Source organism: Boleophthalmus pectinirostris, unplaced genomic scaffold (genome assembly GCF_026225935.1).
Source record: "Boleophthalmus pectinirostris isolate CB_2022bp ecotype Guang Dong unplaced genomic scaffold, ASM2622593v1 HiC_scaffold_19, whole genome shotgun sequence".
Classification (NCBI taxonomy): domain Eukaryota; kingdom Metazoa; phylum Chordata; class Actinopteri; order Gobiiformes; family Gobiidae; genus Boleophthalmus; species Boleophthalmus pectinirostris.
The window spans coordinates 41,797,027-41,821,576 of NW_026571140.1; the positions used below are offsets into that span (position 1 = coordinate 41,797,027).

General features: G+C 44.2%; 1 protein-coding gene across 1 annotated transcript; it reads left to right on the plus strand.

Annotated features, from left to right (window-relative positions):
• Positions 1-3,642: 3,642 nt before the first annotated feature.
• Positions 3,643-24,550, plus strand: LOC110165858 (USP6 N-terminal-like protein). Its single transcript, XM_055154358.1, has 14 exons — positions 3,643-3,949; positions 8,183-8,256; positions 8,382-8,467; positions 8,571-8,610; positions 9,498-9,578; positions 9,777-9,884; positions 11,699-11,808; positions 12,071-12,119; positions 15,236-15,356; positions 17,928-18,022; positions 18,108-18,173; positions 22,302-22,401; positions 22,512-22,664; positions 24,147-24,550. Exons 2-14 carry the CDS (start codon positions 8,191-8,193, stop codon positions 24,548-24,550), a joined length of 1,479 nt encoding a protein of 492 aa, XP_055010333.1. The 5' UTR covers positions 3,643-3,949; positions 8,183-8,190.

Genomic DNA, 24,550 nt, shown 5'->3' on the forward strand with positions numbered 1-24,550 from the left:
TTACATATTCAGCTCACATGATCGATTTTTTGTCTGGGCATCTTGGATCTTTGCTGCGATTTTATTTTTTATTTTATTTTTTTCCATTGCAAATTTTACACTGTTGAATCTGAGCACTTGAAAATATTTGTGCTGAAAATTTAAGGTGAATTTTTTTTTTTTTAAATGTTCACTTTGAAAATGTACACATATAATTTCATCAACTGACATTCAGAATAAAAATAATTCAAACACGTTTTTCCAGAGTTTAAAACATTTAAATTGAGAAATTCAACAGCATTTAAAATTTTAAATCGAATTAAACAAATTATCTTCCATACAAGAGCTGCTTATACAATCTTTCTGTTTATATTTTTGCTCGGATACATGGGGGAAAATCAGGTAGATAAAAGAGATTTTTTTTTTGTCTATGCAATTAGGATTTCAATTTTATCTCGTTTATTTTCTGAAGCATTAAATTACATGTCTGCGCGTGGATATTGGATACGTGGGGGGCATTTCTAACCTGTGTAAGATGGATACTGATACTCTGCAGATGACGTTATAAACATTCCCTGATGTTGGGGGGGAAGGGTGAAGCTAACTGGAGGCACTGCTCTGTCTGCAGCTCTGTGACTCGCGTTGGGCTTTAACCTGAGCTTCGTTTTGACACAGTCTGACCAGAAACGACAAAAGATGAGCTTGAGTTTGTTGCTGTTAAACTCTCAGAGAACAACAGCCACAAGCAACAGTTTTGCAGTTACCGTATTTTTCGGACTATAAGGTGCACCGGATTATAAGGAGCATTAAGCGAAACAAACGGACGACACTTGAGACTGATCCTGAGTCCAGGCGTCCACGATCCATCGGCAGATCGTGGCGTAATTTACCCGGCGACGCCTCCCTGTCTTGGGGAATGTGTTTTATGAATGTGAATGTGAGTGGATAATTTAAGTTTGTTTTTTATTTTCTCCGAGGACGACTCAAATATACATTGAGGGCCAGTTTACACGAGAACGCTTGTGGGTAAAAATGACAAAATATTTTATCGGAAATGCCTTTAGTTTAGACCAGGGACGTCAAACTCAAACTCACAGAGGCCAAAATTTAAAACTGGGACTAAGTCATGGGCCAAACTAAATATAATATAATAATGTTAAACCTTTTCTTATTAAAATAAATGTTTAATAATAGTTTTACTTAAACATTGAATCCAGAACAAGCAAAATATAAAATAATAATAACATTTTAAATAAATAATGTCGCTATAGTCGATCTGTTGCCGGCGAGCAGCTCTAATACAGATTTGAAATGATCTCACGGGCCAAATATTATTATATCGCGGGCCAAATTTGGACCCCGGGCCTGAGTTTAACAAGTCTGGTTTAGACGGTGACGGCGTTTTTGTGGCTTAAAAATGCAAAAATCTTAAACCACCCTCTAGAGTGGAAAAGTTGAATCTACACTGCCCAAGACGCAAAACTCTGGTCAGATCTGCTCAGGGTGCGTACGCGTTTACATCACAAACATCCGTTACACACGTTTGCGTCACTGTATGCACGCAGAAACCAAGACAAGGACCAGGACAAGGACCAAGACCAGGACCAAATCAAGTCTAAACCCAACAAAACCAGGACTAAATCAGGACTACACCAGGACTACACCAGGACTAAAACAGGACTAAAATCAGGACTAAAACAGGACTAAATCAGGACTAAAACAGGACTAAATCGGGACTAATCTAGGACTAAAACAGGACTAAACCAGGACTAATCTAGGACTAAAACAGGACTAAATCAGGACAGAATTAATACACAAGACACACTGTCGATTTTTGAGAAAATTAAAGGATTTTAAGTGCGCCTTATAGTCCAAAAAATACACCACTCTCACCTTTTTGTATTTTTTCTTTTTTCAGACACTCTTTTCAGGCTGTGTTTTTGCGTCGCCGTGGTAACCGCTGTACATTCCGCCCTAGACACAGACACAGAACGCCCCCGACGTGACGTGACTGCAGAGTATCAGGACTTTGGTTTTGGGTTTTTGTCCCGGTTTCGTTTGCACTGAGTCTGTGATGCCATTAAAGCTATGCACTTTACCACACTGTGATTTCTGAATTTCTTTGTGTTTTTTTGTACTTTTTTTTTTTTTTTTGAGCTTTTTTAATAAACTCCTCACAGCTTCTTCACCCGTTTGTTTGGATTAATTTTATTCTTTTGTTTTATGGTAATTAGAATCTCCTGGTGGAAATCTACGGTGATGCACAGTGGGGCATTTTTGGGTTTGATTTTTGGAGATTTTACAAAAACTAAATAATGTGGACTTCTTTAAATGTGATCCACGAACCAGGACTAAACCAAGACTATACCAGGACTAAACTAGGACTAAACCAGGACTAAACCGGGACGAAAGAAGGGTAAAGCGCCCACAGATGAATGCTGCTGTTGTGTCCTTGGGCAAGACACTTAACCCACCTTGTGTGAACGGGTGAGTGGTTCCTTGGTGTAAAGTGCTTTGAGCGTTATATAAAAATATGACCATTTAACATTTAACAAAGCAGAACTAAACCAGGACTAAACCAGACTTAAATCAGGAAAAAAAAAATCAGGACTAAATCCGGACTAAACCAGGACTATACAAAGACTATACAAGACTAAACCCAAGATTAAACCAAGACTAAATCAGGAAAAAATCCTGGTTTAGTCCTAAATTACTCCTCGTTCAGTCCTCTGCTTTAGACCTGTTTTAGTCCTGGCATAGTCCTGGTTTAAACCTGTTTTAGTCCTGATTTAGTTCTGGTATAGTACTGGTTTAGTCCTGGTTTAGACCTGTTTTAGTCCTGGTTTAGTCCTAGTTTAGTTCTGGTTTAGACCTGTTTTAGTCCTGTTTTAGTCCTAGTATATTCCTGATTTAGTTCTGGTATAGTACTGGTTTAGTCCTGGTTTAGTCCTGGTTTAGACCTGGTTTAGTCCTAGTTTAATCCTAGTATAGTTCTGGTTTAGACCTGGTTTAGTCCTGGTTTAGTCTTTGCTTAGTCCTGGTTTAGACTTGTTTTAGCCCTGGTAAAGTCCTAGTTTAGTCCTGGTTTAGACCTAGTTTAGTCCTGGTTTAGACCTGGTTTAGTCCTGGTATAGTTCTGGTTTAGTCCTGGTTTAGACCTATTTTAGTTCTGGTTTCGTCCTGGTTTAGACCTGTTTTAGTCCTGGTTTAGTCCTGATTTAGTCCTGGTTTAGACCTGGTTTAGTCCTGGTTTAGACCTGGTTTAGTCCTTGTTTAGATCTGTTTTAGTCTTGGTATAGTACTGGTTTAGTCATGTTTTAGTCTTGGTTTAGCCCTCGTTTAGACCTGTTTTAGTCCTGGTAAAGTCATAGTTTAGTCCTGGTTTAGTCCTGTTTTAGTTCTGATTTAGAACTGTTTTAGTCCTGGAATAATCCTGGTTTAATCATGGTTTAGTATTTGTTTAGACCTGGTTTAGACCTGGTTTAGTCCTGGTTTAGACCTGGTTTAGACCTGGTTTAGTCCTGTTTTAGACCTGTTTTAGACCTGTTTTAGTCCTGGTTTAGACCTGAATTAGTCCTGGTCTAGTTTAATCAGTTTACATCACGCAGAAACCCCAAACTCGCTGCACAAACCTTTCCAGAACTCTTTTGCGTCGTCTGTAAACGATCTTTTAGCGCCCCCTAGTGCATTTATAACCCACACGCACCCAAAATAAATAAAATCAACCTTCTCTGCTCCACCTCCCTGCTCCGTCCTGCAGGTGGCGCCCTCCCTCACCAAAAAAACCCTCTTCCATGATCCCGTCCACGGCTCAGTCTGTGGATTCTCCGGCGCAGACTCAGTGCGTCTTTTACCCGCTGGTCCCGGAGCGAGCGTCGGCCTTTTGTTGTTCCCGTGTCCCCGGCTTTGCGCTCTCTGCTGCGGGGGGGAGGATGAGCCGAGGAGCCGCGACCTGGAGCGGAGGAGCACGGTAACATCCAGACCCGTCCGTGTCTTCATCTCTGCGCTTTATCACGCGCTTTCCCCCGGTCGTTGTAGCGGAACCGTGCGCCATGTCTTTCTCCAGAGCATCTCTTCTTCCCCTTCTTCTTCTTCTTCTTCTTCTTCTCTCCGGTGTGTTTGGTGATGCGAGGCCTAAACTGAGGCTACACACGCCCCCAAACCAGCGGCTGCACAGACCACTACCTCCAGGATCATCACCTTTTTAGGATGAAGCGCATAGACTGGATTTAATACGGGCAGGAAATGCAGAATGTTTTGTCTTGTGAGCTTCAAGTCTAAACCAGAATGGCACAATACCAGGAATCAAACCAGGACTAAACCAGGACTAAACCAGGACTAAACCAGGACTAAACCAGGACTAAACCAGGACTAAACCAGGACTAAAACAGGTCTAAACCAGGACTAAACCAGGACTAAACCAGGACTAAAACAGGTCTAAACCAGGACTAAACCAGGACTAAAACCAGGACTAAACCAGGTCTAAACCAGGACTAAACCAGGACTAAACCAGGACTAAACCAGGACTAAACCAGGACTAAACCAGGACTAAAACAGGTCTAAACCAGGACTAAACCAGGACTAAACCAGGACTAAAACAGGTCTAAACCAGGACTAAACCAGGACTAAAACAGGTCTAAACCAGGACTCCAGGACTAAACCAGGACTAAAACCAGGTCTAAACCAGGAGGTCTAAAACCAGGACTAAACCAGGACTAAACCAGGACTAAAACAGGTCTAAACCAGGACAAAACCAGGACTAAACCAGGACTAAAAACCAGGTCTAAAACCAGGACTAAACCAGGACTACTAAACCAGGACTAAACCAGGTCTAAACCAGGACTAAACCAGGACTAAACCAGGACTAAACCAGGACTAAACCAGGACTAAACCAGGACTAAAACAGGTCTAAACCAGGACTAAACCAGGACTAAACCAGGACTAAACCAGGACTAAACCAGGACTAAACCAGGTCTAAACCAGGTCTAAATCAAGACTAAAACAGGACTAAAATAGGACTAAAACAGGACTAAACCAGGACTGTTTCAGGTCTTAAACAGGACTAATACAGGACTAAACATGGGCTATACCAAGACTAAAACAGAACTACACCAGGACTAAACCAGGATTAAACCATGACTAAATCAGGACTGAATCAGGACTAAACCTGGTCTATACCATGACTATACCAAGGTCAACAGAACTGCACCAGGATTAAAACAGGTCTGGATTTTAGTCTGGATTTCTTGCCTCTTTTTGCACTTACATGTTTAGTCTGAGTTCATTTTGGTCCAGATTTAGTCCTGGTTTAGATCTGAATTAGTCTAGTCTAGCATCTTCTTACAACGCATACACGGGAGCGAATACGTACAACAAATACAGCATGTTTATTTATTTTAAAGGTGCCATATTACGCAGAATTGACTCTTGTGAGCTTTAAGTCATGTTTTCATCCTCAAAAACATGCGTACAGTTTTGTTTCATTCACCCATTTTTGAGTCTGTTTACATCTCCAAGGCTCAAAATGCTCTGTTCCACCTTGTGATGTCATGAGGCACTGTAGTCTTCAAGTTCTGTCGACGTCTTTTAGCTTTTCTTTAGTAGAGATGGGAAATTCCAGTTCTGAAATGATCTAAATGATTCTAGTAAAGGAATGTGGAGATTAAAAACTAGAGCCCGACCGATATATCGGCTGGCCGATATTATCGGCCAATATGGGCACCTGGAGACATATCGGCTATCGGCCGATATGCTTGCTGATATGGGCCGATATTTCACGTGGGCATGTTATACGTCGTTATAAAGCTTAGACTCTCTACATTCTGTTCATTTAATCCAATTTACAGACAGATAAATGTCCTAATATGTGGCTCCGCATCAGTATTTATCTGCGGTGTAATTTGTCTGTGTCCGTACTGTCCCTGAACACACCACCAGAGTGACGTCACTTCACTCACGTGTGTTTGTTTACACCCGCAGTCGTGCGCAACACTGAGATTATTTTCTTTTTCGGACAATCGGTTTGAGTCTGGTTTAAAAGGACATTTATTAGTTCAGACTTGTGATGTGAGGAGGAGCCTTGTGTGAGGCGGTGAGTGTTGGAAATACATCGACTTTGAAGCTAGTTTAGGTTTTGTTAGCGATTAGCTGCTGTAGCTCCCACACATAAACAGACTGTTTTCTATTGGTCTATTGTAAAGTGACTGTATTGGTCGTATATTTGTTACTGGACCAGCATTGATCTGTAAATGAGCTGTGAATAGACGTGTGAATGATCCACATTTATGCATATAATTAATTACCGCGGTGCGCAGCATTTACGGCTAAAGGCTAATAGCGATAGTTTATTTACTAGTAGTTGATGGGTCGGTCGCGATCGAAGCGGCTCTTAGATCCGACTCTTTGAAGCGAACAACGGGAGCATGTTTCTTATTGGGAGCCGTGTTTTCTCTTTTTCTCACTTTTTCTCTTCAAGCCGCTTGTAGAGCCGTAGTTTGACAGCAGCAGCGGCTGAAAACAAAACTTTCAGAAATCTGCGTGTGCATAGGATAAAAAAAAAAAGTGCATATTTGGCTGCAGTTCAGCATAAAATGAATAAACCAGGACTAATCTTGGGCTCGAGTGAAGGAAAGAGATAGAAACCGAGTCCCGACACTCAGTCCTGGTTCAGTTCTGGTTTAGTCCTGCTTGCAACAAAACAATCTCAAGAGTCGCTTGGAAAGAGCCAGTTGCTTTAGTGAGCCGAGCCGGTTCTCCAAAAAAAAACAAAAAAAAAAAAAACTGGAATACCCATCACTAGCAGTGACAGTAACAGTAGCTAGACTGTGATGCAAAAATGCCATTAGGCCAATCTACTGTCTGTAAATATGATGTAAAGAGTCAAAATAACAATAAATGTTGCCTAAATAAACCCAATTTAGAATCCACTAGAGCCAAACCTAAGTTTTTTAATCAATTCAAGATTTACAGTGAATTTTTACATCACTAAATATATCGGCGATTATATCGGCTATCGGCAGCTCAAACTCCCATTATATCGGTTTCATATCGGTCACAACAAAATCCATATCGGTCGGGCTCTATTAAAAACACAGTGGAGCACATATTTTGAGTAGAACTCCCAAAACAGCCTAAATCTGCAAGTTTGTGCGTTAAAAATGTGTGAATGAAACAAAAAAAAACAAAACTCCAGGTCTGTTTTTGTGATGAGGAAACTACTTTAGAACATAAATCAGAAAACAATACTGGAATTGTGAGGCCCTGACCCCAAATCATGCGTCGTAAAATGTATTATTTTTGTTTGTGACCGGACTTCCAAATCTGAGGCCATAGTTCTTGACCGAAAAAAGGTGTCTGGTCCTCTCCGGGCGGGTGGAGAGTCTCTGCCTCAAGTGGAGGAGTTCAAGTATCTCGGGGTCTTGTTCTCGAGTGAGGGGAGGATGGAGTGTGAGATTGACAGGTGGATCGGTGCAGCGTCTGCGGTGATGCGGTCGCTGTATCGGGCCGAGTGGTGAAGAAGGAGCTGAGCTGAAAGGCAAAGCTCTAGATTTACCGTCAGTCTTCGTTCCTCCCTTCACCTCTGGTCATGAGCTCTGGGTAATGACCGAAAGGACGAGATCGAGGCGGTCGAAATGTTGAGGCTCGGGCCTCTGTTCCGAATGCCTCAGGAGGTGTTCAGGTCCCACCGGGAGGAGGCCCCGGGGAAGACCCAGGACACGCTGGAGGGACTATGTCTCTGGGAGGAGCTGGAGGACGTGTCTGGGGTGAAGGAAGTCTGGGAGTCTCTGCTTAGACTGATGCCCCTACACCCCGGCCCTGGATAAGCAGAAGAACATGAATGGACTGAATATTTTCTCAAGAACTTATTATTAGTAGTTAGTAACATTTGCTGCCACGTTTGTTGTAAAAAAAAATCTATAGGAACTCAAATATCCACAGCTGGCTCCGTAGCTAGACCACGATGGCTGAGAAATGTATTGTTGTTGTGTTCTTGGGCAAGACACTTCACTCACCTTGTGTGCTTGAAGTTGTGAGTGTTGGAGATGAGCAGAGACTAGAGACATAAATAAGCAAAACAAATCTGCTCCAGTGTTTGTGTGTTTACAAAATAATACAGACAGATCACAGAAACATACTGAAGTCCCCTGTGTGTTTTTTTTGTGTTTTGTGTGTTTTTTATTGTTTTGTGTGTTTTGTGTTACAGACAGTGACATGAAGAAGGACGTGGAGACGCTGATCGCAGAGGAACGAGCCGACATCCTCCTCAAATATGCCACAGTCAGTACAGTTATATATTTTTATATACGTGTGTGTGTGTGTGTGACAGACAGATCATGATGAGTCTACTGTGTATGTTTTAATGTTGAACTATTGTTGATATTGTGTTGTGCTGTGTTGTTCAGGGCAGGCAGGGCGGGGTGCAGGTCCACCCCTGGGAGGACGGAGACTTCAGCATTTACAAAGTGGTCGACCGTCTTGGCTTCATGCAGTCAGTATCTGAGCTTTTATTCTGTCTGTAATGGACCAGATCATTATAAACTTTTAACTCAACACACACATTTTGTTTATCAATCAATGTGATTCTTTTTTAGTGAGAAGGAGCTTCCTCTCCCCAGTGCACACGAGGAGAAGGTACGACACAGAAAACACTGCAGCTAAAAGATCACACACTTATTGTATTTTTCGGATTATAAGTCACTCCGGAGTATAAATCCCACCAGCCAAAAAATGTGCAATGAAGAAGAAAAAACATATAAGTCGCACCGGACTATAAGTCAGAGACCAGAAACAGACATTTCCTGTTGAAAGTCAAGCTCTAATAAAACAATAGAAGAGAGAACAACAGACTGTTAACGTCACATATGAACAGTTCTTTAGATAAACTATAACATAAACAACAGAACAGAACAAGTTTAACAAACTCTCCATCTCACTCCAAATCACTAAATCCATTCAATTCTTCATCCTCGGTGTCACTTCTGAGCAACTCGGCCTCGACCTCCAGAGGTAAACAGAGCGACGCTTCCTCTTCTGTGTCGCTGTCGTCAGACTCAGCATCAGTTCCAGTTAGAATTATTCGGGTCTTTCTGAATCCCGACAGGATGGTTTCGGTGTCACTGAAGTCCAGGCTTTGTCCATCCATCCAGTGACTTCAGGAAAGTTTCATGGTGCATCCTCCCGGTTCCTGTAAAGCTGTGTTCTCCATCCCTGCTTTTCCACCAGTCCCTCACAAGTTTTTCGCTCACTCCAAACTTTATTTCTGCTGCTTGATTATCATTTTCAACTGCAAATTTCACGACTTGCAGGACAGAGGCTCTTTCTGCAGGAGACATGTGCAGTAGAGCCAAGTGACAGTGGTACAGGAGGAACAGGAGCCTCAACACACAAGACTAGAACCTCTCCACACTTCACTGAAACATTTTAATATAGAAGTCACACCTGAAACAACCAAACCATGAAAAAAGTGCGACTTATAGTCCAAAAAATACGGTAAATTTTTGTTCTTTGTTGTGTTGAAGCTGAAGCAGCAGGAGTTGGACCGGGCAGAGAAATGGCTGAAGATGGTGAAGAAGTGGGACAAATACAAGCGCAGTGAGAAGGTCTGACTCTGTTTTATACGTCATATTAAAAAAAAAAAAATGGACAAAACTCACTATTACTTACTACTATCAAAAACTGTTCAAATTATACAATATTGTTTTCTTGAATATATAATTTCCCCCATTTTTATAGAGCAAATCTTGAATGTGTTTTTTGTTTTTTTGTGTTGTGTTGTTGTGTTTTTTTGTCGCGTCCAGCTGGTGAAGCGTGTGTACAAAGGCATCCCCGCTCAGCTCCGAGGACAGGCCTGGGCTCTGATGCTCGAGGTGGAGAAGATCCGGAAAGAAAACCCCGGAAAATACCAGGTCAGACGTCACTGGAGCAGGGAGCAGAATCGCATCATAATAATAAAACAACATCAGCCAAAGCTCATGTTCAGAAGTGGGTCGAGGACTCGTGCTTGCAGCTCAAAATAAAGAAAATATCTGCATGATGTTTAGTAAAAAAAAACAAAAACAAAAGAGGTCCAGTGTCTTTCTGGACGGGGTGGAACTCGTTGGCCTCGTCAAAGAGTTTAAATACCTGGGACTGACTTTGGACCAGACATTGACATTTAAGAAACAAATTAAGCGCCTCACAAAAACTGTTAACTTTAAACTTTGTCAATTTTAGATAAGTAAGATCCTTTATGACTCTATACGCGACACCATGATTCTGTCTCATATAGAGGATTACATAACCACGTGGTCACTTTCTGCTCGCACAAAACTCAAACCCGTCGAATAATTTTTCAAAAAGCTGTAAAAATACTGGACAAGAAACCATTTTCTTTTCACCACTGCACTTTTTTATATAAGTACAAGCCTGCTTAATTTTAATAATTTTGTTGATTTTAAATATGGATGTTTTTTTCTATAAAGTTTTGTATGGACTTGCTCACTCCATTACAAGATTTTATTCCACTAAAGCACAGATGCTCCACATTTGGACAAAGTGTGTCTCAGTCAGAGGCACTAATTTCTGGAACATTCTCCCATTATCAATAAGAGAGACTCCAACACTGGACACTTTCAGATCCAACTAGAAACAGCGGCGAAAGGAAAAAAAAAAACAGAACTGTCACTTGTTATTTTGTTTTTTTTCTGTTAAATTTGTGGTGTCATCTGCCGAGGGACGACTATGGAAGCCCATTTCCGCCAGTAAATAAAAAATAAAAGCGTCACAGAAAGTCTTAATTACGAGTTTATAAATCATAATTACGAGTTTAAAAGTCATAATTACAAGTTTTAAAGTCATAATTACGAGTTTTAAAGTCATAATTACGAGTTTAAAAGTTATAATTACGAGTTTAAAAGTCATAATTACGAGTTTAAAAGTTATAATTACGAGTTTAAAAATTGTAATTATAAGTTTAAAAGTCATAATTACGAGTTTAAAAGTCATAATTACGAGTTTAAAAGTCATAATTACGAGTTTAAAAGTCATAATTTACGAGTTTAAAAAAGTCATAATTACGAGTTTAAAAAAGTCATAATTACAAGTTTAAAAGTCATAATTAACGAGTTTAAAAGTCATAAATTACGAAGTTTTAAAAGTCATAATTACGAGTTTAAAAGTTTAGTTTAAAAGTCATAATTACGAGTTTAAAAGTCATAATTACGTGTTTAAAAGTATAAAAGTAATTACGAGTTTAAAAGTCATAATTACGAGTTTTAAAAGTCATAAATTACGAGTTTTAAAAGTTGTAATTACGTGTTTAAAAGTTGTAATTACGAGTTTAAAAGTCATAATTACGAGTTTAAAAGTCATAATTACGAGTTTAAAAGTCATAATTACGAGTTTAAAAGTCATAATTACATGTTTAAAAGTCATAATTACGAGTTTAAAAGTCATAATTACGAGTTTAAAAGTCATAATTACGAGTTTAAAAGTTATAATTATGAGTTTAAAAGACTTTAAAACTCATAATTATGACTTCCTGTGAGGCTTTTATTTTTTATTTACTGGCGGGAAATGGGCTTCCGAGACTACAGATAGAAATGAGTATTTTTGTTATAATCTGTCATATTTACACTGCACTGTCCCTATTAAATAAATACATAAATAAGTTGATCTTTTTTATCTCTTGTTTTTAATCCCCAATTTTCTTTCCGTGTCTTTCTCTTTATTTTTTTCTCAGAGGATGAAGGAACAGGCCCTGGTGTACTCCTCTGAGATTAAACAGATCGACTTGGACATAAACCGCACCTTCAGGAAGCACGTGATGTTCATGGAGAGGTTTGGAGTCAAGTGAGTAACGCTCGTGTTTCGGAGATTCTTCATCGTGTAGCTCCGGTTTCTCTGAGCCCAAAACCTTTTTCTAAACTTCTTCTGTGAATCTCCACGGAGAGCAGACGTAAAGGGTTACAGAAAAACTCGGTCCGTTTGGTTTTGTGAAAGGAGGTGTGAGCCAGAGCAGTGGAAACTCTGAGCCACAGGAACTCGGAAGAATTCAGCGTAAACCACGTAAATATGAAGCTCCTGCTCCTCTCAGACTGTTCTTCTCTTACAGGCAGCAGTCGCTCTTCTATGTGCTCGCTGCTTACTCCGTCTACAACACAGTAAGAAACATCTGACCCTCCTCCTCTGCGTCGTCCGCTCCTCCTCTGCATCATCTTGCATCATCTGAGCCTCTTCTCTGATCCATCTGACCCCCTTTTCTGTTCTTCTGACCTTCACCTCTTGCTCCTCTGCTCCCCTGACCCTCTCGTTTGCATTCTCCTCCTCCTCTGCTCCTCTCATCTGCTCCATCTGACCCTCTCCTCTACATCTTCTCCTCCTCTGACCTGCTCCTCTGCTCCTCTCGTCTTTCTCCTCTGCTCCTCTGACCCTGTTCTCTCCTTCTCTGCCCCTTTGACTCGTCGTCCTCCTCTCCTCCTCTGACCCTCACCGCTGCGTCTTCTGCTCCATCTGACCTTCTTCTTTTCCTCCTCTTCCTCCTCTTCCCCCTCTGACCCTCTCGTCTTCATCTGCTCCTCTGACCCTCTCCTCCTCCTCCTCTGATCCTCTTCCTCCTCTGACCCTCCCCTCTCTCCTCCTCTGATCCTCTTCCTCCTCTGACCCTCCCCTCTTCCTCCTCTGACCCTCTCCTCTTCCTCCTCTGATCCTCTTCCTCCTCTGACCCTCTCCTCTCTCCTCCTCTGATCCTCTCCTCCTCTGATCCTCTTCTCCTCTGACCCTCCTCCTCTTCCTCCTCTGACTCCTCTCCTCCTCCTGACTCTCCTCCTCTTTCCTCCTCTGACCCTCCCCTCTTCCTCCTCTGATCCTCTTCCTCCTCTGACCCTCTCCTCTTCCTCCTCTGATCCTCTTCCTCCTCTGACTCCTCTCCTCTTCCTCCTCTGACCCTCTCCTCTGATTTTCTGCTCCATCTAACCATCTCCTTTCCCTCCTCTTCCTCCTCTTCTGCTCTGACCTCTCCTCCTCTTCCTCTTCTCCTCCTCTCTCCTCCTCTCCTCCTCCTCCTCCTCCTCCTCCTCCTCCTCTCTCCTCTCCTCCTCTCCTCCTCCTCTCCTCCTCCTCCTCCTCCTCCTCCTCCTCTTCCTCCTCCTCCTCCTCCTCCTCCTCCTCCTCTTCCTCCTCCTCCTCCTCCTCCTCCTCCTCCTCCTCTCCTCCTCCTCCTCCTCCTCCTCCTCCTCCTCTCTCCTCTCCCTCCTCCTCCTCCTCTCTCTCCTCTCCTCCTCCTCCTCCTCCTCCTCTCCTCCTCCTCCTCCTCCTCCTCTCCTCCTCCTCCTCTCTCCTCCTCTCCTCCTCCTCCTCCTCCTCCTCTCTCCTCCTCCTCTCCTCCTCCTCCTCCTCTCTCCTCCTCCTCCTCCCTCTCTCCTCTCTCCTCCTCCTCCTCCTCTCTCCTCCTCCTCTCCTCCTCCTCTTCCTCCTCCTCCTCCTCCTCCTCCTCCTCCTCCTCCTCCTCCTCTCCTCCTCCTCCTCCTCCTCCTCCTCCTCCTCCTCCTCCTCCTCCTCCTCCTCCTCCTCCTCTTCCTCTCTCCTCCTCCTCCTCCTCCTCCTCTCTCCTCTTCCTCCTCTCCTCCTCCTCCTCCTCCTCTTCCTCCTCTCTCCTCCTCCTCTCCTCCTCTCCTCTCTCTCCTCCTCCTCTTCCTCCTCTCTTCTCCTCTCCTCCTCCTCCTCTTCCTCCTCCTCCTCTCCTCCTCTCCTCCTCCTCCTCCTCTCTCCTCCTCCTCCTTCCTCCTCCTCCTCCTCCTCCTCCTCCTCTCTCTCCTCTCCTCTCCTCCCTCCTCCTCCTCCTCTCTCCTCCTCCTCCTCCTCCTCCTTCCTCCTCCTCTCCTCCTCCTCCTCTCCTCCTCCTCCTCTCTCCTTCCTCTCTCCTCCTCCTCCTCCTCCTCCTCCTCCTCCTCCTCCTCCTCCTCCTCTCCTCCTCCTCCTCCTCCTCCTCCTCCTCCTCCTCCTCCTCTCCTCCTCCTCTTCCTCTCTCCTCCTCCTCCTCCTCCTCCTCCTCCTCCTCCCTCTCTCCTCCTCCCTCCTCCTCCTCCTCCTCCTCCTCCTCTCCTCCTCCTCCTCTCCTCCTCTCCTCCTCCTCCTCCTCTCTTCCTCCTCCTCTCCTCCTCTTCCTCCTCCTCCTCCTCCTCTCCTCCTCCTCCTCCTCTCTCCTCCTCCTCCTCTCTCCTCCTCCTCCTCCTCCTCCTCCTCCTCCCTCCTCCTCCTCCTCTCTCCTCCTCCTCCTCCTCCTCCTCCTCCTCCTCCTCCTCCTCCTCCTCCTCCTCCTCCTCCTCCTCCTCCTCCTCCTCCTCCTCCTCCTCCTCCTCCTCCTCCTCTCCTCTCCTCCTCCTCCTCCTCCTCCTCCTCCCTCCTCCTCCCTCCTCCTCCTCCTCTCCTCCTCCTCCTCTCCTCCTCCTTCCTCCTCCTCCTCCTCCTCCTCCTCCTCCTCCTCCTCCTCCTCCTCCTCCTCCTCCTCCTCCTCCTCCTCCTCCTCCTCCTCCTCCTCCTCTCCTCCTCCTCCTCCTCCTCCTCCTCCTCCTCCTCCTCCTCCTCCCTCCTCCTCCTCCTCTCCTCCTCCTCTTCCTCCTCCTCCTCCTCCTCCTCCTCCTCCTCCTCCTCCTCCTCCTCCTCCTCCTCCTCCTCCTCCTCCTCCTCCTCTCCTCCTCCTCCTCCTCCTCTCCTCCTCCTCCTCCTCCTCCTCCTCCCTCCTCCTCCTCCTCCTCCTCTCCTCCTCCTCTCTCCTCCTCCTCCTCCTCCTCTCCTCCTCCTCCTCCTCCTCCTCCTCTCTCCTCCTCCTCCTCCTCCTCCTCCTCCTCCTCTCCTCCTCCTCCTCCTCCTCTCCTCCTCTTCCTCCTCCTCCTCCTCCTCCTCCTCCTCCTCCTCCTCTCCTCCTCCTCCTCCTCCTCCTCCTCCTCCTCCTCCTCCTCTCTCCTCCTCTTCCTCCTCCTCCTCCTCCTCCTCCTCTCCTCCTCCTCCTCTTCCTCCTCCTCCTCCTCCTTCTCCTCCTCCTCCTCCTCCTCCTCCTCCTCCTCCTCCTCCTCCTCCTCTCTCCTCCTCCTCCTCCTCCTCCTCCTCCTCCTCCTCTCTCCTCCTCTCCTCCTCCTCCTCCTCCTCCTCCTCTTCCTCCTCCTCCTCCTCCTCCTCCTCCTCTCCTCTCTCCTCCTCCTCCTCCTCCTCCTCCTCCTCCTCCTCCTCCTCCTCCTTCCTCCTCGTCTCCTGACCACTCGTGTGTCTGTGTTCTGTGCAGGAGGTGAGTTACTGTCAGGGGATGAGTCAGGTCGCTGCTCTGTTGTTGATGTTCATGAATGAAGAGGACGCGTTCTGGGCGCTGACGCAGCTCCTCACCGACCGCAGACACGCCATGCACGGTCAGTGCGCCGCCGCACAACAACACTCCAGCAGTTTGAACGGAATTATTCAAAACACTCGTAGCTTAGGATGCAAATTTATAATGTAATGGAAGTAGTGGACAGTTTTTAAGTACAAACATAAAGGCGCCGGACTAAACCAGGACTAACCAGGACTGAACCAGGACTGAACCAGGACTGAATCAGGACTAAACCAGGACTGAATCAGGACTGAACCAGGACTAAACCAGGACTAAACCAGGACTGAACCAGGACTGAATCAGGACTGAATCAGGACTAAACCAGGACTGAACCAGGACTAAACCAGGACTAAACCAGGACTAAACCAGGACTAAACCAGGACTGAACCAGGACTGAACCAGGACTGAATCAGGACTAAACCAGGACTGAACCAGGACTAAACCAGGTCTAAACCAAACTAACAGGACTAAACCAGGACTGAACCAGGACTGAATCAGGACTAAACCAGGACTGAACCAGGACTAAAACCAGGACTAAACCAGGACTAAACCAGGACTAACCAGGACTAAACCAGGACTAAACCAGGACTGAACCAGGACTAAACCAGGTCTAAACAGGACTAAACCAGGACTAAACCAGGACTGAACCAGGACTGAATCAGGACTGAACCAGGACTAATCCAGGACTAATCTTAGACTTGAGAGAGAGAACCCCGAGCCCATGGAGCAGTGTGTCTGCAAAGTGCGATCGGGCGACGGCTGAGCATAGCCCTGTGGGGCGGAGCTCTGCACCTGTCCTTTCACCCGTGGTCACCTAATGGTTTACGTGGGCGCACCTCCGGGCTCAGTCCTGGTTCAGTCCTGGTTCAGTCCTAATTCAGTCCTGGTTTAGTCCTAGTTCAGTCCTGGTTTAGTCCTAGTTTAGGCCTGTTTTAGTCCTGGTTTAGTTCTGGTTTAGTCCTGGTTTAGTCCTAGTTCAGTCCTGGTTTAGTCCTAGTTTAGGCCTGTTTTAGTCCTGGTTTAGTTCTAGTTTAGTCCTGGTTTAGTCCTAATTCATTCCTGGTTTAGTCCTAGTTCAGTCCTGGTTTAGTCCTAGTTTAGGCCTGTTTTAGTCCTGGTTTAGTTCTAGTTTAGACCTGGTTTAGTCCTGGTTTAGTCCTGATTCAGTTCTGGTTCAGTCCTAGTTTAGACCTGTTTTAGACCTGGTTTAGTCCTAGTCTAGTCCTGTTTTAGTCCTGTTTCAATCCTGGTTCAGTCCTGGTTCAGTCCTAGTTCAGTCCTAGTTTAGTCCTGTTTCAGTCCTGTTTCAGTCCTGTTTCAGTCCTGTTTCAGTCCTGTTTCAGTCCTGGTTCAGTCCTGGTTCAGTCCTGTTTCAGTCCTGGTTCAGTCCTGTTTCAGTCCTGGTTCAGTCCTGGTTCAGTCCTGGTTCAGTCCTGTTTCAGTCCTGGTTCAGTCCTGTTTTAGTCCTGGTTCAGTTCTGGTTCAGTCCTGTTTCAGTCCTGTTTCAGTCCTGGTTCAGTCCTCGTTCAGTTCTGGTTCAGTCTTGGTTCAGTTCTGGTTCAGTCCTGTTTCAGTCCTGGTTCAGTCCTGTTTCAGTCCTGGTTCAGTCCTGTTTCAGTCCTGGTTCAGTCCTGGTTCAGTCCTGGTTCAGTCTTGGTTCAGTTCTGGTTCAGTCCTCGTCCCTCATGTTGCAGGTCTCAGTAGAACAGTCGTGCAGATTTCATTTGCAGTTTGTTTTTACCATTGCCAGTCGCTGCTCCAGTTTGACATTTCAATTGTAGCTATTTTATATTTGTTATTTTTTTTATATCTCACGTCAGGAGAAGAGTGTGGACGGTGGACCCCCACATACCACGTCCACTACACCACTGATTATACAGTTATTCAGCCACTGGGGTTATGAGTCATGAGTTTTTTAAATATTTCTAAGGCTACAGATTGTTTTATATTTGTCTATTCCATTACAAATCTCCAGGCCTTTGCATGTTACGCTAAAATGTGTACATTGTAGTTTACTTTTTGTCCTTTAGAAGTTGTTTTCTTCTGATATTGTGCTGGTTTAGGTGGCAGAGTCTTTCACTGCGTCTGTTTAATACTTTATACATTATACATGTTTGTGCATTTGAAGTTGTGGTACCCGACTTTATTCTTGTAACTGAATAAATGTTTTATTTTCCTCCATAGAGTAAATTATCAAAAGCAGCACTTATTTGCACAGTATCTGCCGCTGTGCTCTCTCTGCGTCTAATTACAACGGTTTTTTATCGATCGCAAACCTCGGGGCAGGAACTGAAAGCTTCACTAGGATTCGCTGCTCTTTAATTGGCATCCAGTTTCACTTTTGTCCGTCTGAAAAAAAGCTGTTCTAAACCCACGTATTTGCTTATTAATAATGCACCAAAGGATCTGTGAGAAATAGGAACACGTTAGATGAGGGTTTATGAGTCAAATACATATGTCCTTCCTGTTTGAAAATACAGATTGCATCAAATAACATTGTAAAAGAAGATATACTGCACAATGTTTGCTTTTCAGATGGATCTAAATAATAAAATATATGAGATTTAAACCTCCTTTGCTCTCCTGAATAATCTTTTTTCTGTATTTGCAGGTTTCTTTGTCCCTGGATTTCCCAAACTGCAGCGTTTCCAGAGTCACCACGATCAGATTCTGTCCAAACTTCTGCCCAAACTCAAGCGGCACATGGTAAACTCCTCTTTTTTTAATTTATTCTCTGAGTTATAAACCTTTAAACTTAACTCTCACTGACGCTCTGTGTGTGTGCGGTTAGGACCGAGAGCAGATGTCCACCGGCATCTACAGCACCAAGTGGTTCATGCAGTGTTTCATCGAGAGGGTGAGAAGTTCACGAGCTTAATAATCGAGACTCAAAACTAAACTAAAAGTGCACTATGGGACTTTTCTGATGGGAGCTTTACTACCTGCTTGTCTCCATGGAGATGCTTTTGCTTTCCCTGGAATTTTTACAGTACAAAATTACACATCCATCCATCCTTCTATCATCCATTCATCTATCAATCTATCTATCCATCCGTCTATCTATCTATCTATTTATTTATTTATTTTATTTATTTAAAAAAAAATAGGGACAAAACACATTAATGAACATATACATGATATGTAAATATGTTATCAGATTACAGCCCAAGGCTAATTTCCATCTGCTGTCCCGAGGCAGGTTGATGTAATCATAAAACAAATGCACAGTAAAAACAATACATCCCGACAGACAATACAATAATACAAATAGACAGACACAAAGAGCTGGTCAGTCACAAGAGCACAGACACAGGTCAAGCAAAGGATGTTGGATTATTTGATCAAAATTGCACGCTGCCTTGTTTAGTTAAGATGCCAGTGTATAGATATTGCACACAGCCCATTGCTAAAATTACTATAAAGTGCTTTTCTACAATGTATTGCACGTGCCCTCGAAGGTAAAATTCTTTAGTATATTACATATTGCCCGTAATTAAAATATTAAAATACTTAATAAATAGCATATTGCACTTTGCCCATTGCACATTGTAAACTATCGTAAATGATCACACACCTGTGTCGACCTGAGCCGTGTCTTTAAATGGCCTTTAAAAGTCGTAAAGCTGGGGGAGTCTCTAACTGTGGGTGGTAAACTGTTCCACACAACACTGCCCTTATATGAAAACACATTTTGACTGAAAGAGGTTTTTCTATCAGGCACCTCACAGTCACCTCTGGCTCTGGCCCTGGAGGAGCGACATGTAACACTTGACCTATACCTGATATAATCACTGAGTGGGGGTGGAGCTAAACCGTGCAAAATCTTATACATCAAACAGGCATTTCTAAATTTTATAAAATTCTGAAAGCTCAATAGATTGTATTTGGAGAGCACATTGCAACTATGGTAAGTAAAGGGTTTCTTGTCTAATATTTTCAAAGCTTTTTTGTAGAGGGATTCTATTGACTTAAGAGTTGTTACACCTGACAAAGACCAACTGGTTATACAATAACTAATGTGAGAAAAAATCATACAATGTAAAAACATCATTGCAGCTTCATTAGTTAATGACCTGCGTATTTGATTAAAATTGCATAGATTGTATTTGATTATTCTAGACACCATTTTAACATGGTTTTTGAATGTAAGTGCAGAGTCCAACATGACTCCCAGATATTTGAACTCCTTCACTAATTTCAATTCTTGACTTTTGAAATACACATGTCTGTCTGTCTGTCTGTCCGTCTGTCCGTCCATCTATCTATCTATCTATCTATCTATCTGTCTGTCTGTCTGTCTATCCGTCTATCTGTCCATCCTATCCATCCCCGTCTATCTATCTATCTATCTATCTGTCCATCTATCTGTCCGTCCATCTATCTATCTATCTATCTATCTATCTATCTATCTATCTATCTATCTATCTATCTATCTATCTATCTATCTATCTATCTATCTGTCTATCTATCCGTCTATCTATCTATCTGTCTGTCTGTCTATCCGTCTATCTGTCCATCCATCCATCCACCCGTCCATCTATCTATCTATCTATCTATCTATCTATCTGTCTGTCTATCCATCTATCTATCTATCTATCTGTCTGTCTATCCATCCATCCATCCATCTATCTGTCCATCTATTCATCCATTTATTCTATTACAGATATTTAATTGCTCAAAAACAGTTTGTAAAACATTAATTGTCACTCTGAGTGGGGTCGCCTCTCTACAGATCTGACCCGTAACTTGACCTGGTTGCGTCACCTGCTTGTCTCCATGGAGATACTAGGGATGCAACGATATGGATTTCCCTCGATTTGATACATATCTCACTACGCAGGTCACGATATCAATTCTATTTCGATACGTTTAAAGACTCAAAAAAAAAAATCTCATGTTATTTTTTTCTGCTCATGAGTAAAATATAAAAACACTATGATATTTATGAAACATTACAAACATTAAACAAAACACACTACAGCACAACTACTGCACAGTTACAGTTCATATCTGAAGGGTTTTAGATCATTTGGTTCATTTGGTGATTTACAGAATTTTTATTAAGTGAAAATAAGAACAGAGCTTTTCTCAGGCTGGTTTATATTTTATAATATTGCCAGTCGACTCTTAATATAGACTGTAGGGGCGTTACACTATCAGACTTTTGATGATTCCATTCCATTCCATTTTATTCCGCTTATCCGGGGCCGGGTCGCGGAGGCAGCAGTCTAAGCAGGGACTCCCAGACTTCCCTTTCCACGCACACTTCCTCCAGCTCTTCTGGGGGGACCCCGAGGTGTTCCCAGGCCAGCCGAGAAACATAGTCCCTCCAGCGTGTCCTGGTGTTAGGTTTATCTAAACATTAAAAACAAGAAGAAAGACAAGAGATTAATTCAGTTTTACTCATGAGGAGAACGGGCAGAGAGTGGGCATCAAAACCAACAGTCTCCACACGTTCTGATGACTCAAGGCCGCTCTCCTCTTTTTATTTCATTAGGAGGAACTAGTTACAGAATGATAATTCTCAAGGGGAAGGGGAAACCAGCAAAGACATAATAAGAAACTGGTGCAGCTATGCATAGTATAAACACATAAAACATGATTAACAATCAGGAGGTGCCTTAGGTCAGACACCATCATAACTCTTGCATGTGTGACAGTGGGAGTTGGCTTCATGTGAGGAATCATCTCGAGGTTCACTAGAGCGATAGGACACTGCACACAGTTGTCAAACACACAGAGGTTATTCAACAAGTGACAAGTGATTGGTACATTATAAATCAAAGAATTGTAGTACATAAATGGTTAACTCATAGGCCTAGAATATCACACAAGTATTTAGCAAATATGGGATAATAAAATTATTCTGACACCTGGGTCTTCCCTGGGGCCTCCTCCCAGTGGGACATGCCCGGAACACCTCCCGAGGGAGACGCCCAGGAGGCATCCGGAACAGATGCCCGAGCCTCAACTGGCTCCTCTCAACGTGAAGGAGCAGCGGCTCTACTCCGAGCTCCTCCCGTGTGACTGAGCTCCTCACCCTATCTCTAAGGGAGCGCCCAGCCACCCTGCGGAGGAAACTCATTTCGGCCGCTTGTATCCGCGATCTGGTCCTTTCGGTCATTATCCAGAGCTCATGACCAGAGGTGAGGGTGGGAACGAAGACTGACCGGTAAATCGAGAGCTTTGCCTTTTGATGATGATTTGATGATTTCTTTTCCTGCTGAGTCTCGCTGCGTTCACACAGGCTCGTGTGTCGGTGCTGCTCTGTCTTCTCCAGCAGAGACAGACAGCAGCTCCTCCCACACTGCCCCCTACAGTCTGTGACACACTGTGCTCTCCCATCTACTTTCTGGACACTAAAACTATACATAGAAAATCTCAACAGACCGTTTTCTGACTAAAACTTTTGAGATAGAGTCTGAGAATTAGAGCGCGTATATCTCGAGTCACGTCACTGGTGTGTATACAAGCACATTTAATTAAAGCTGAGGTAAAGACAAAAGTGATTCTAAAATCTTTAAAAGTTGATATCTTTGTCATTCCTGAGTGCATCAACGTAAAATAAAAAGTGACTGAAAGATAAAACCCACCTCTGTTAGAATATTTCATATATTTAAGTCCCTGTGGAGCTGTTTTCTTGTTGCTTTTGAGGAGGACGCTGCAATAAATGTCTTCTTTTCAGACCTAAATAAATGACAACACAGAGCGCATGAAGAGACACGTGTATCGAATCATGAGACCAGTATCAAACAATTCGATATTATATAGAATATCGTTGCATCCCTGGGAGATACAGTATGTAAATTAATATCATAAGCTGGAACATTACGGGCTCAAGCAGGTGGTGTAAAATCAGTTTGCTTTAAAAGATCAGTTTGGAAAAGCACCACTGAAAATCCACTTTTACTTCACAACTTGACAAACATGATTCCTGTGAACTCTGGTCATGATCTCTGTTTGACCTTTGCCCTTTGCCCCCCAGACCCCGTTCAGCCTGACCCTGCGTCTGTGGGACATCTTCATCCTGGAGGGAGAGAGGCTCCTCACCGCCATGTCCTACACCATCCTCAAAGTGCACCGCAGTGAGTCCACACGCCCTCCTCCCGCACCGCGGCAGAGTGGTTAGCCCGTCTCTTCCTCTGCGGAGGGGGGAGGTTGCGGGTTTGACTCCTGACGTGTGCTGTGTTTTCAGAGCGTCTGATGCGTATGTCTCTGGAGGAGCTCAGAGACTTCCTGCAGGAGCGGATCTCCGTGTCCCTGTCCCTCAGTGATGATATTATCGTCGAGCAGCTGCAGGGAGCCATGACCGAGCTGAGGAAGAAGAAGCTGGACCTGCCTCCTCCAGGTGGAAACAAACATCTGACTTCATTACATTTAAAACCAGGAATAAAATAAGACGCCCTGAGACAGACTGACAGGAGAGAGGCTGCCGATCTTTGCCATTGCCCCCTTCAGTCGCCACACACACACCGCACATTCATACTGGACGTTCATAATCGGTGCTAAGAACATCTCATTTCTCTTTCCTTGCTTCCTTCTTCGTGACTCCTCTCCACAATCCTCTGTTTTTTAGCTGTCATATTAAAAAGTGTCCCAAAGAAAACCACAGAAGAAAGGAGAAGAGCATTGAAGTCCGACGGGTTCCGACAGATTCAGCCAAATATTTAGAATTTATGTTCGGGCTCGGGTCGGACTCGGACACATCAGTGCCTCAGCTGTTTCCTGTTTCTAGAGTAAAACTAGTCGCTCTGAGACTCTTAAGTGTTCAAAGATCAGAGCTCTGCACTTCTAGTTTAGATCCAAGTCAAAACTGTGTTATTATTATTTGTGAAATGTGGAGCAAAACTTCAGATACAGGATTTTTAAAGAATAAAAGATTTGAGATAAAGTCCACAGGAAATAGTCACTATCGCTAATCGGCAGCCCAAATTTGGATATTGTTTGTGTTCCTCTAATGGATACCGAGACACAAAATGCAAACTTGGGACAAAGCGAAAATAGTAATAATATAATTTATTTCTCACCGCTCGTAAAGTGGTAAATTTAAACTGCAGCATCTCATCAACATTATCCATAGAAAATATCCTCCACAAATAATGACCCCAGTCCACAAAACAGCACTGTTAATCCAGTTTGAGTCGTTCTTTAAAAGTAAAAAGGCAGGAGTAGTTCCTCACGTGTGTTTGTTTACATCCACACAGCGCACGGATCGAGGTGAAGCTGCAGATTAGCGACAGTGACTTTACTTCCTGTGGACTTTATCTCCAATCTTTTATGCTTTAAAAATCCTGTATCTGAAGTTTTGCAGCACGTTTCACAAATAATAATAACACAGTTTTGACTTGGATCTAAACTAGAAGTGCAGAGTCTGATCTTTTGAACACTTAAGCGTCTCAGACCGACGGTTTTACAGTAGAAATGCGCTGACAGAAGTTCTAAATATTTGTTTGAATATTTGTCCTTTTGGACTTCGGTCGGGTTTCTCTGCTCTAGTGCGGGAGTGTAAATCTGGACGTGGTGTGAAATGTAATGTGGGGCCAGTCCATTGAAGGCTTTAAAAACAAACAATAAAATCTTAAAATCAATTCTAATACAGCTCAAGATCATTCTAAAGCTGTTCAGAAAAGGTTCATTTCTGGCCTGTGAAGGAGACTTTTTCATTATCGATACATGCTCAAATGAGGATCTAGTTTTGATCCTAGTTGAAGTATCTGATCTTTGATATTTTTGACAAAACTGTAAAGCTCTTCGGGGTCTTTAAATGCTCAAAATAAATCCAGTGCTCTATTATTGTCGTCATTAAAACCCGTGTGTTCGTGTGTTTCAGGAAAAGCAGAGGAGTTGCCTCTCTGTCCTCTGGGCCAGGATCCTCCCGCCCTGCTCCTCAGTCACAGACCCGCCGTGGCCTGCCCCCCCCTGCCCCTGTCCCCGGACCAGAGCCCCTCTAAAGACCCGCCCGCGATGGACCCGCTGCCCTCCCCGGACCCCATCCTCATCCACCGCACCGCCCTCGCCTCCCCCGAGGACTCCCCCCTCACCGGACCCCCGCCCTACCAGTCCCCCCAGGCCGGCCTCACCCCTCCGGACCGCTGCTCCAGACTCACCAGGACCCTCTCCGCCCCCGTGGCCCAGTCCGAGGCGCTGTGTCCCGGGGTGAGTCAGTCCGAGAGCCTGGCCCCCGTCCCCCTCCTCCTCCTCCGGGACGGTCCGGACGCGTGGGACGGCTCGTGA

Excerpts from the sequence above, each read along its gene's own strand:
- LOC110165858 (XM_055154358.1), top strand. The coding sequence starts at position 8,191 with ATGAAGAAGGACGTGGAGACGCTGATCGCAGAGGAACGAGCCGACATC. Across the intron at positions 15,357-17,927 it reads CCGCAGACACGCCATGCACG|GTTTCTTTGTCCCTGGATTT; the intron begins GTCAGTGCGCCG and ends CTGTATTTGCAG. Across the intron at positions 18,023-18,107 it reads CCAAACTCAAGCGGCACATG|GACCGAGAGCAGATGTCCAC; the intron begins GTAAACTCCTCT and ends GTGTGCGGTTAG.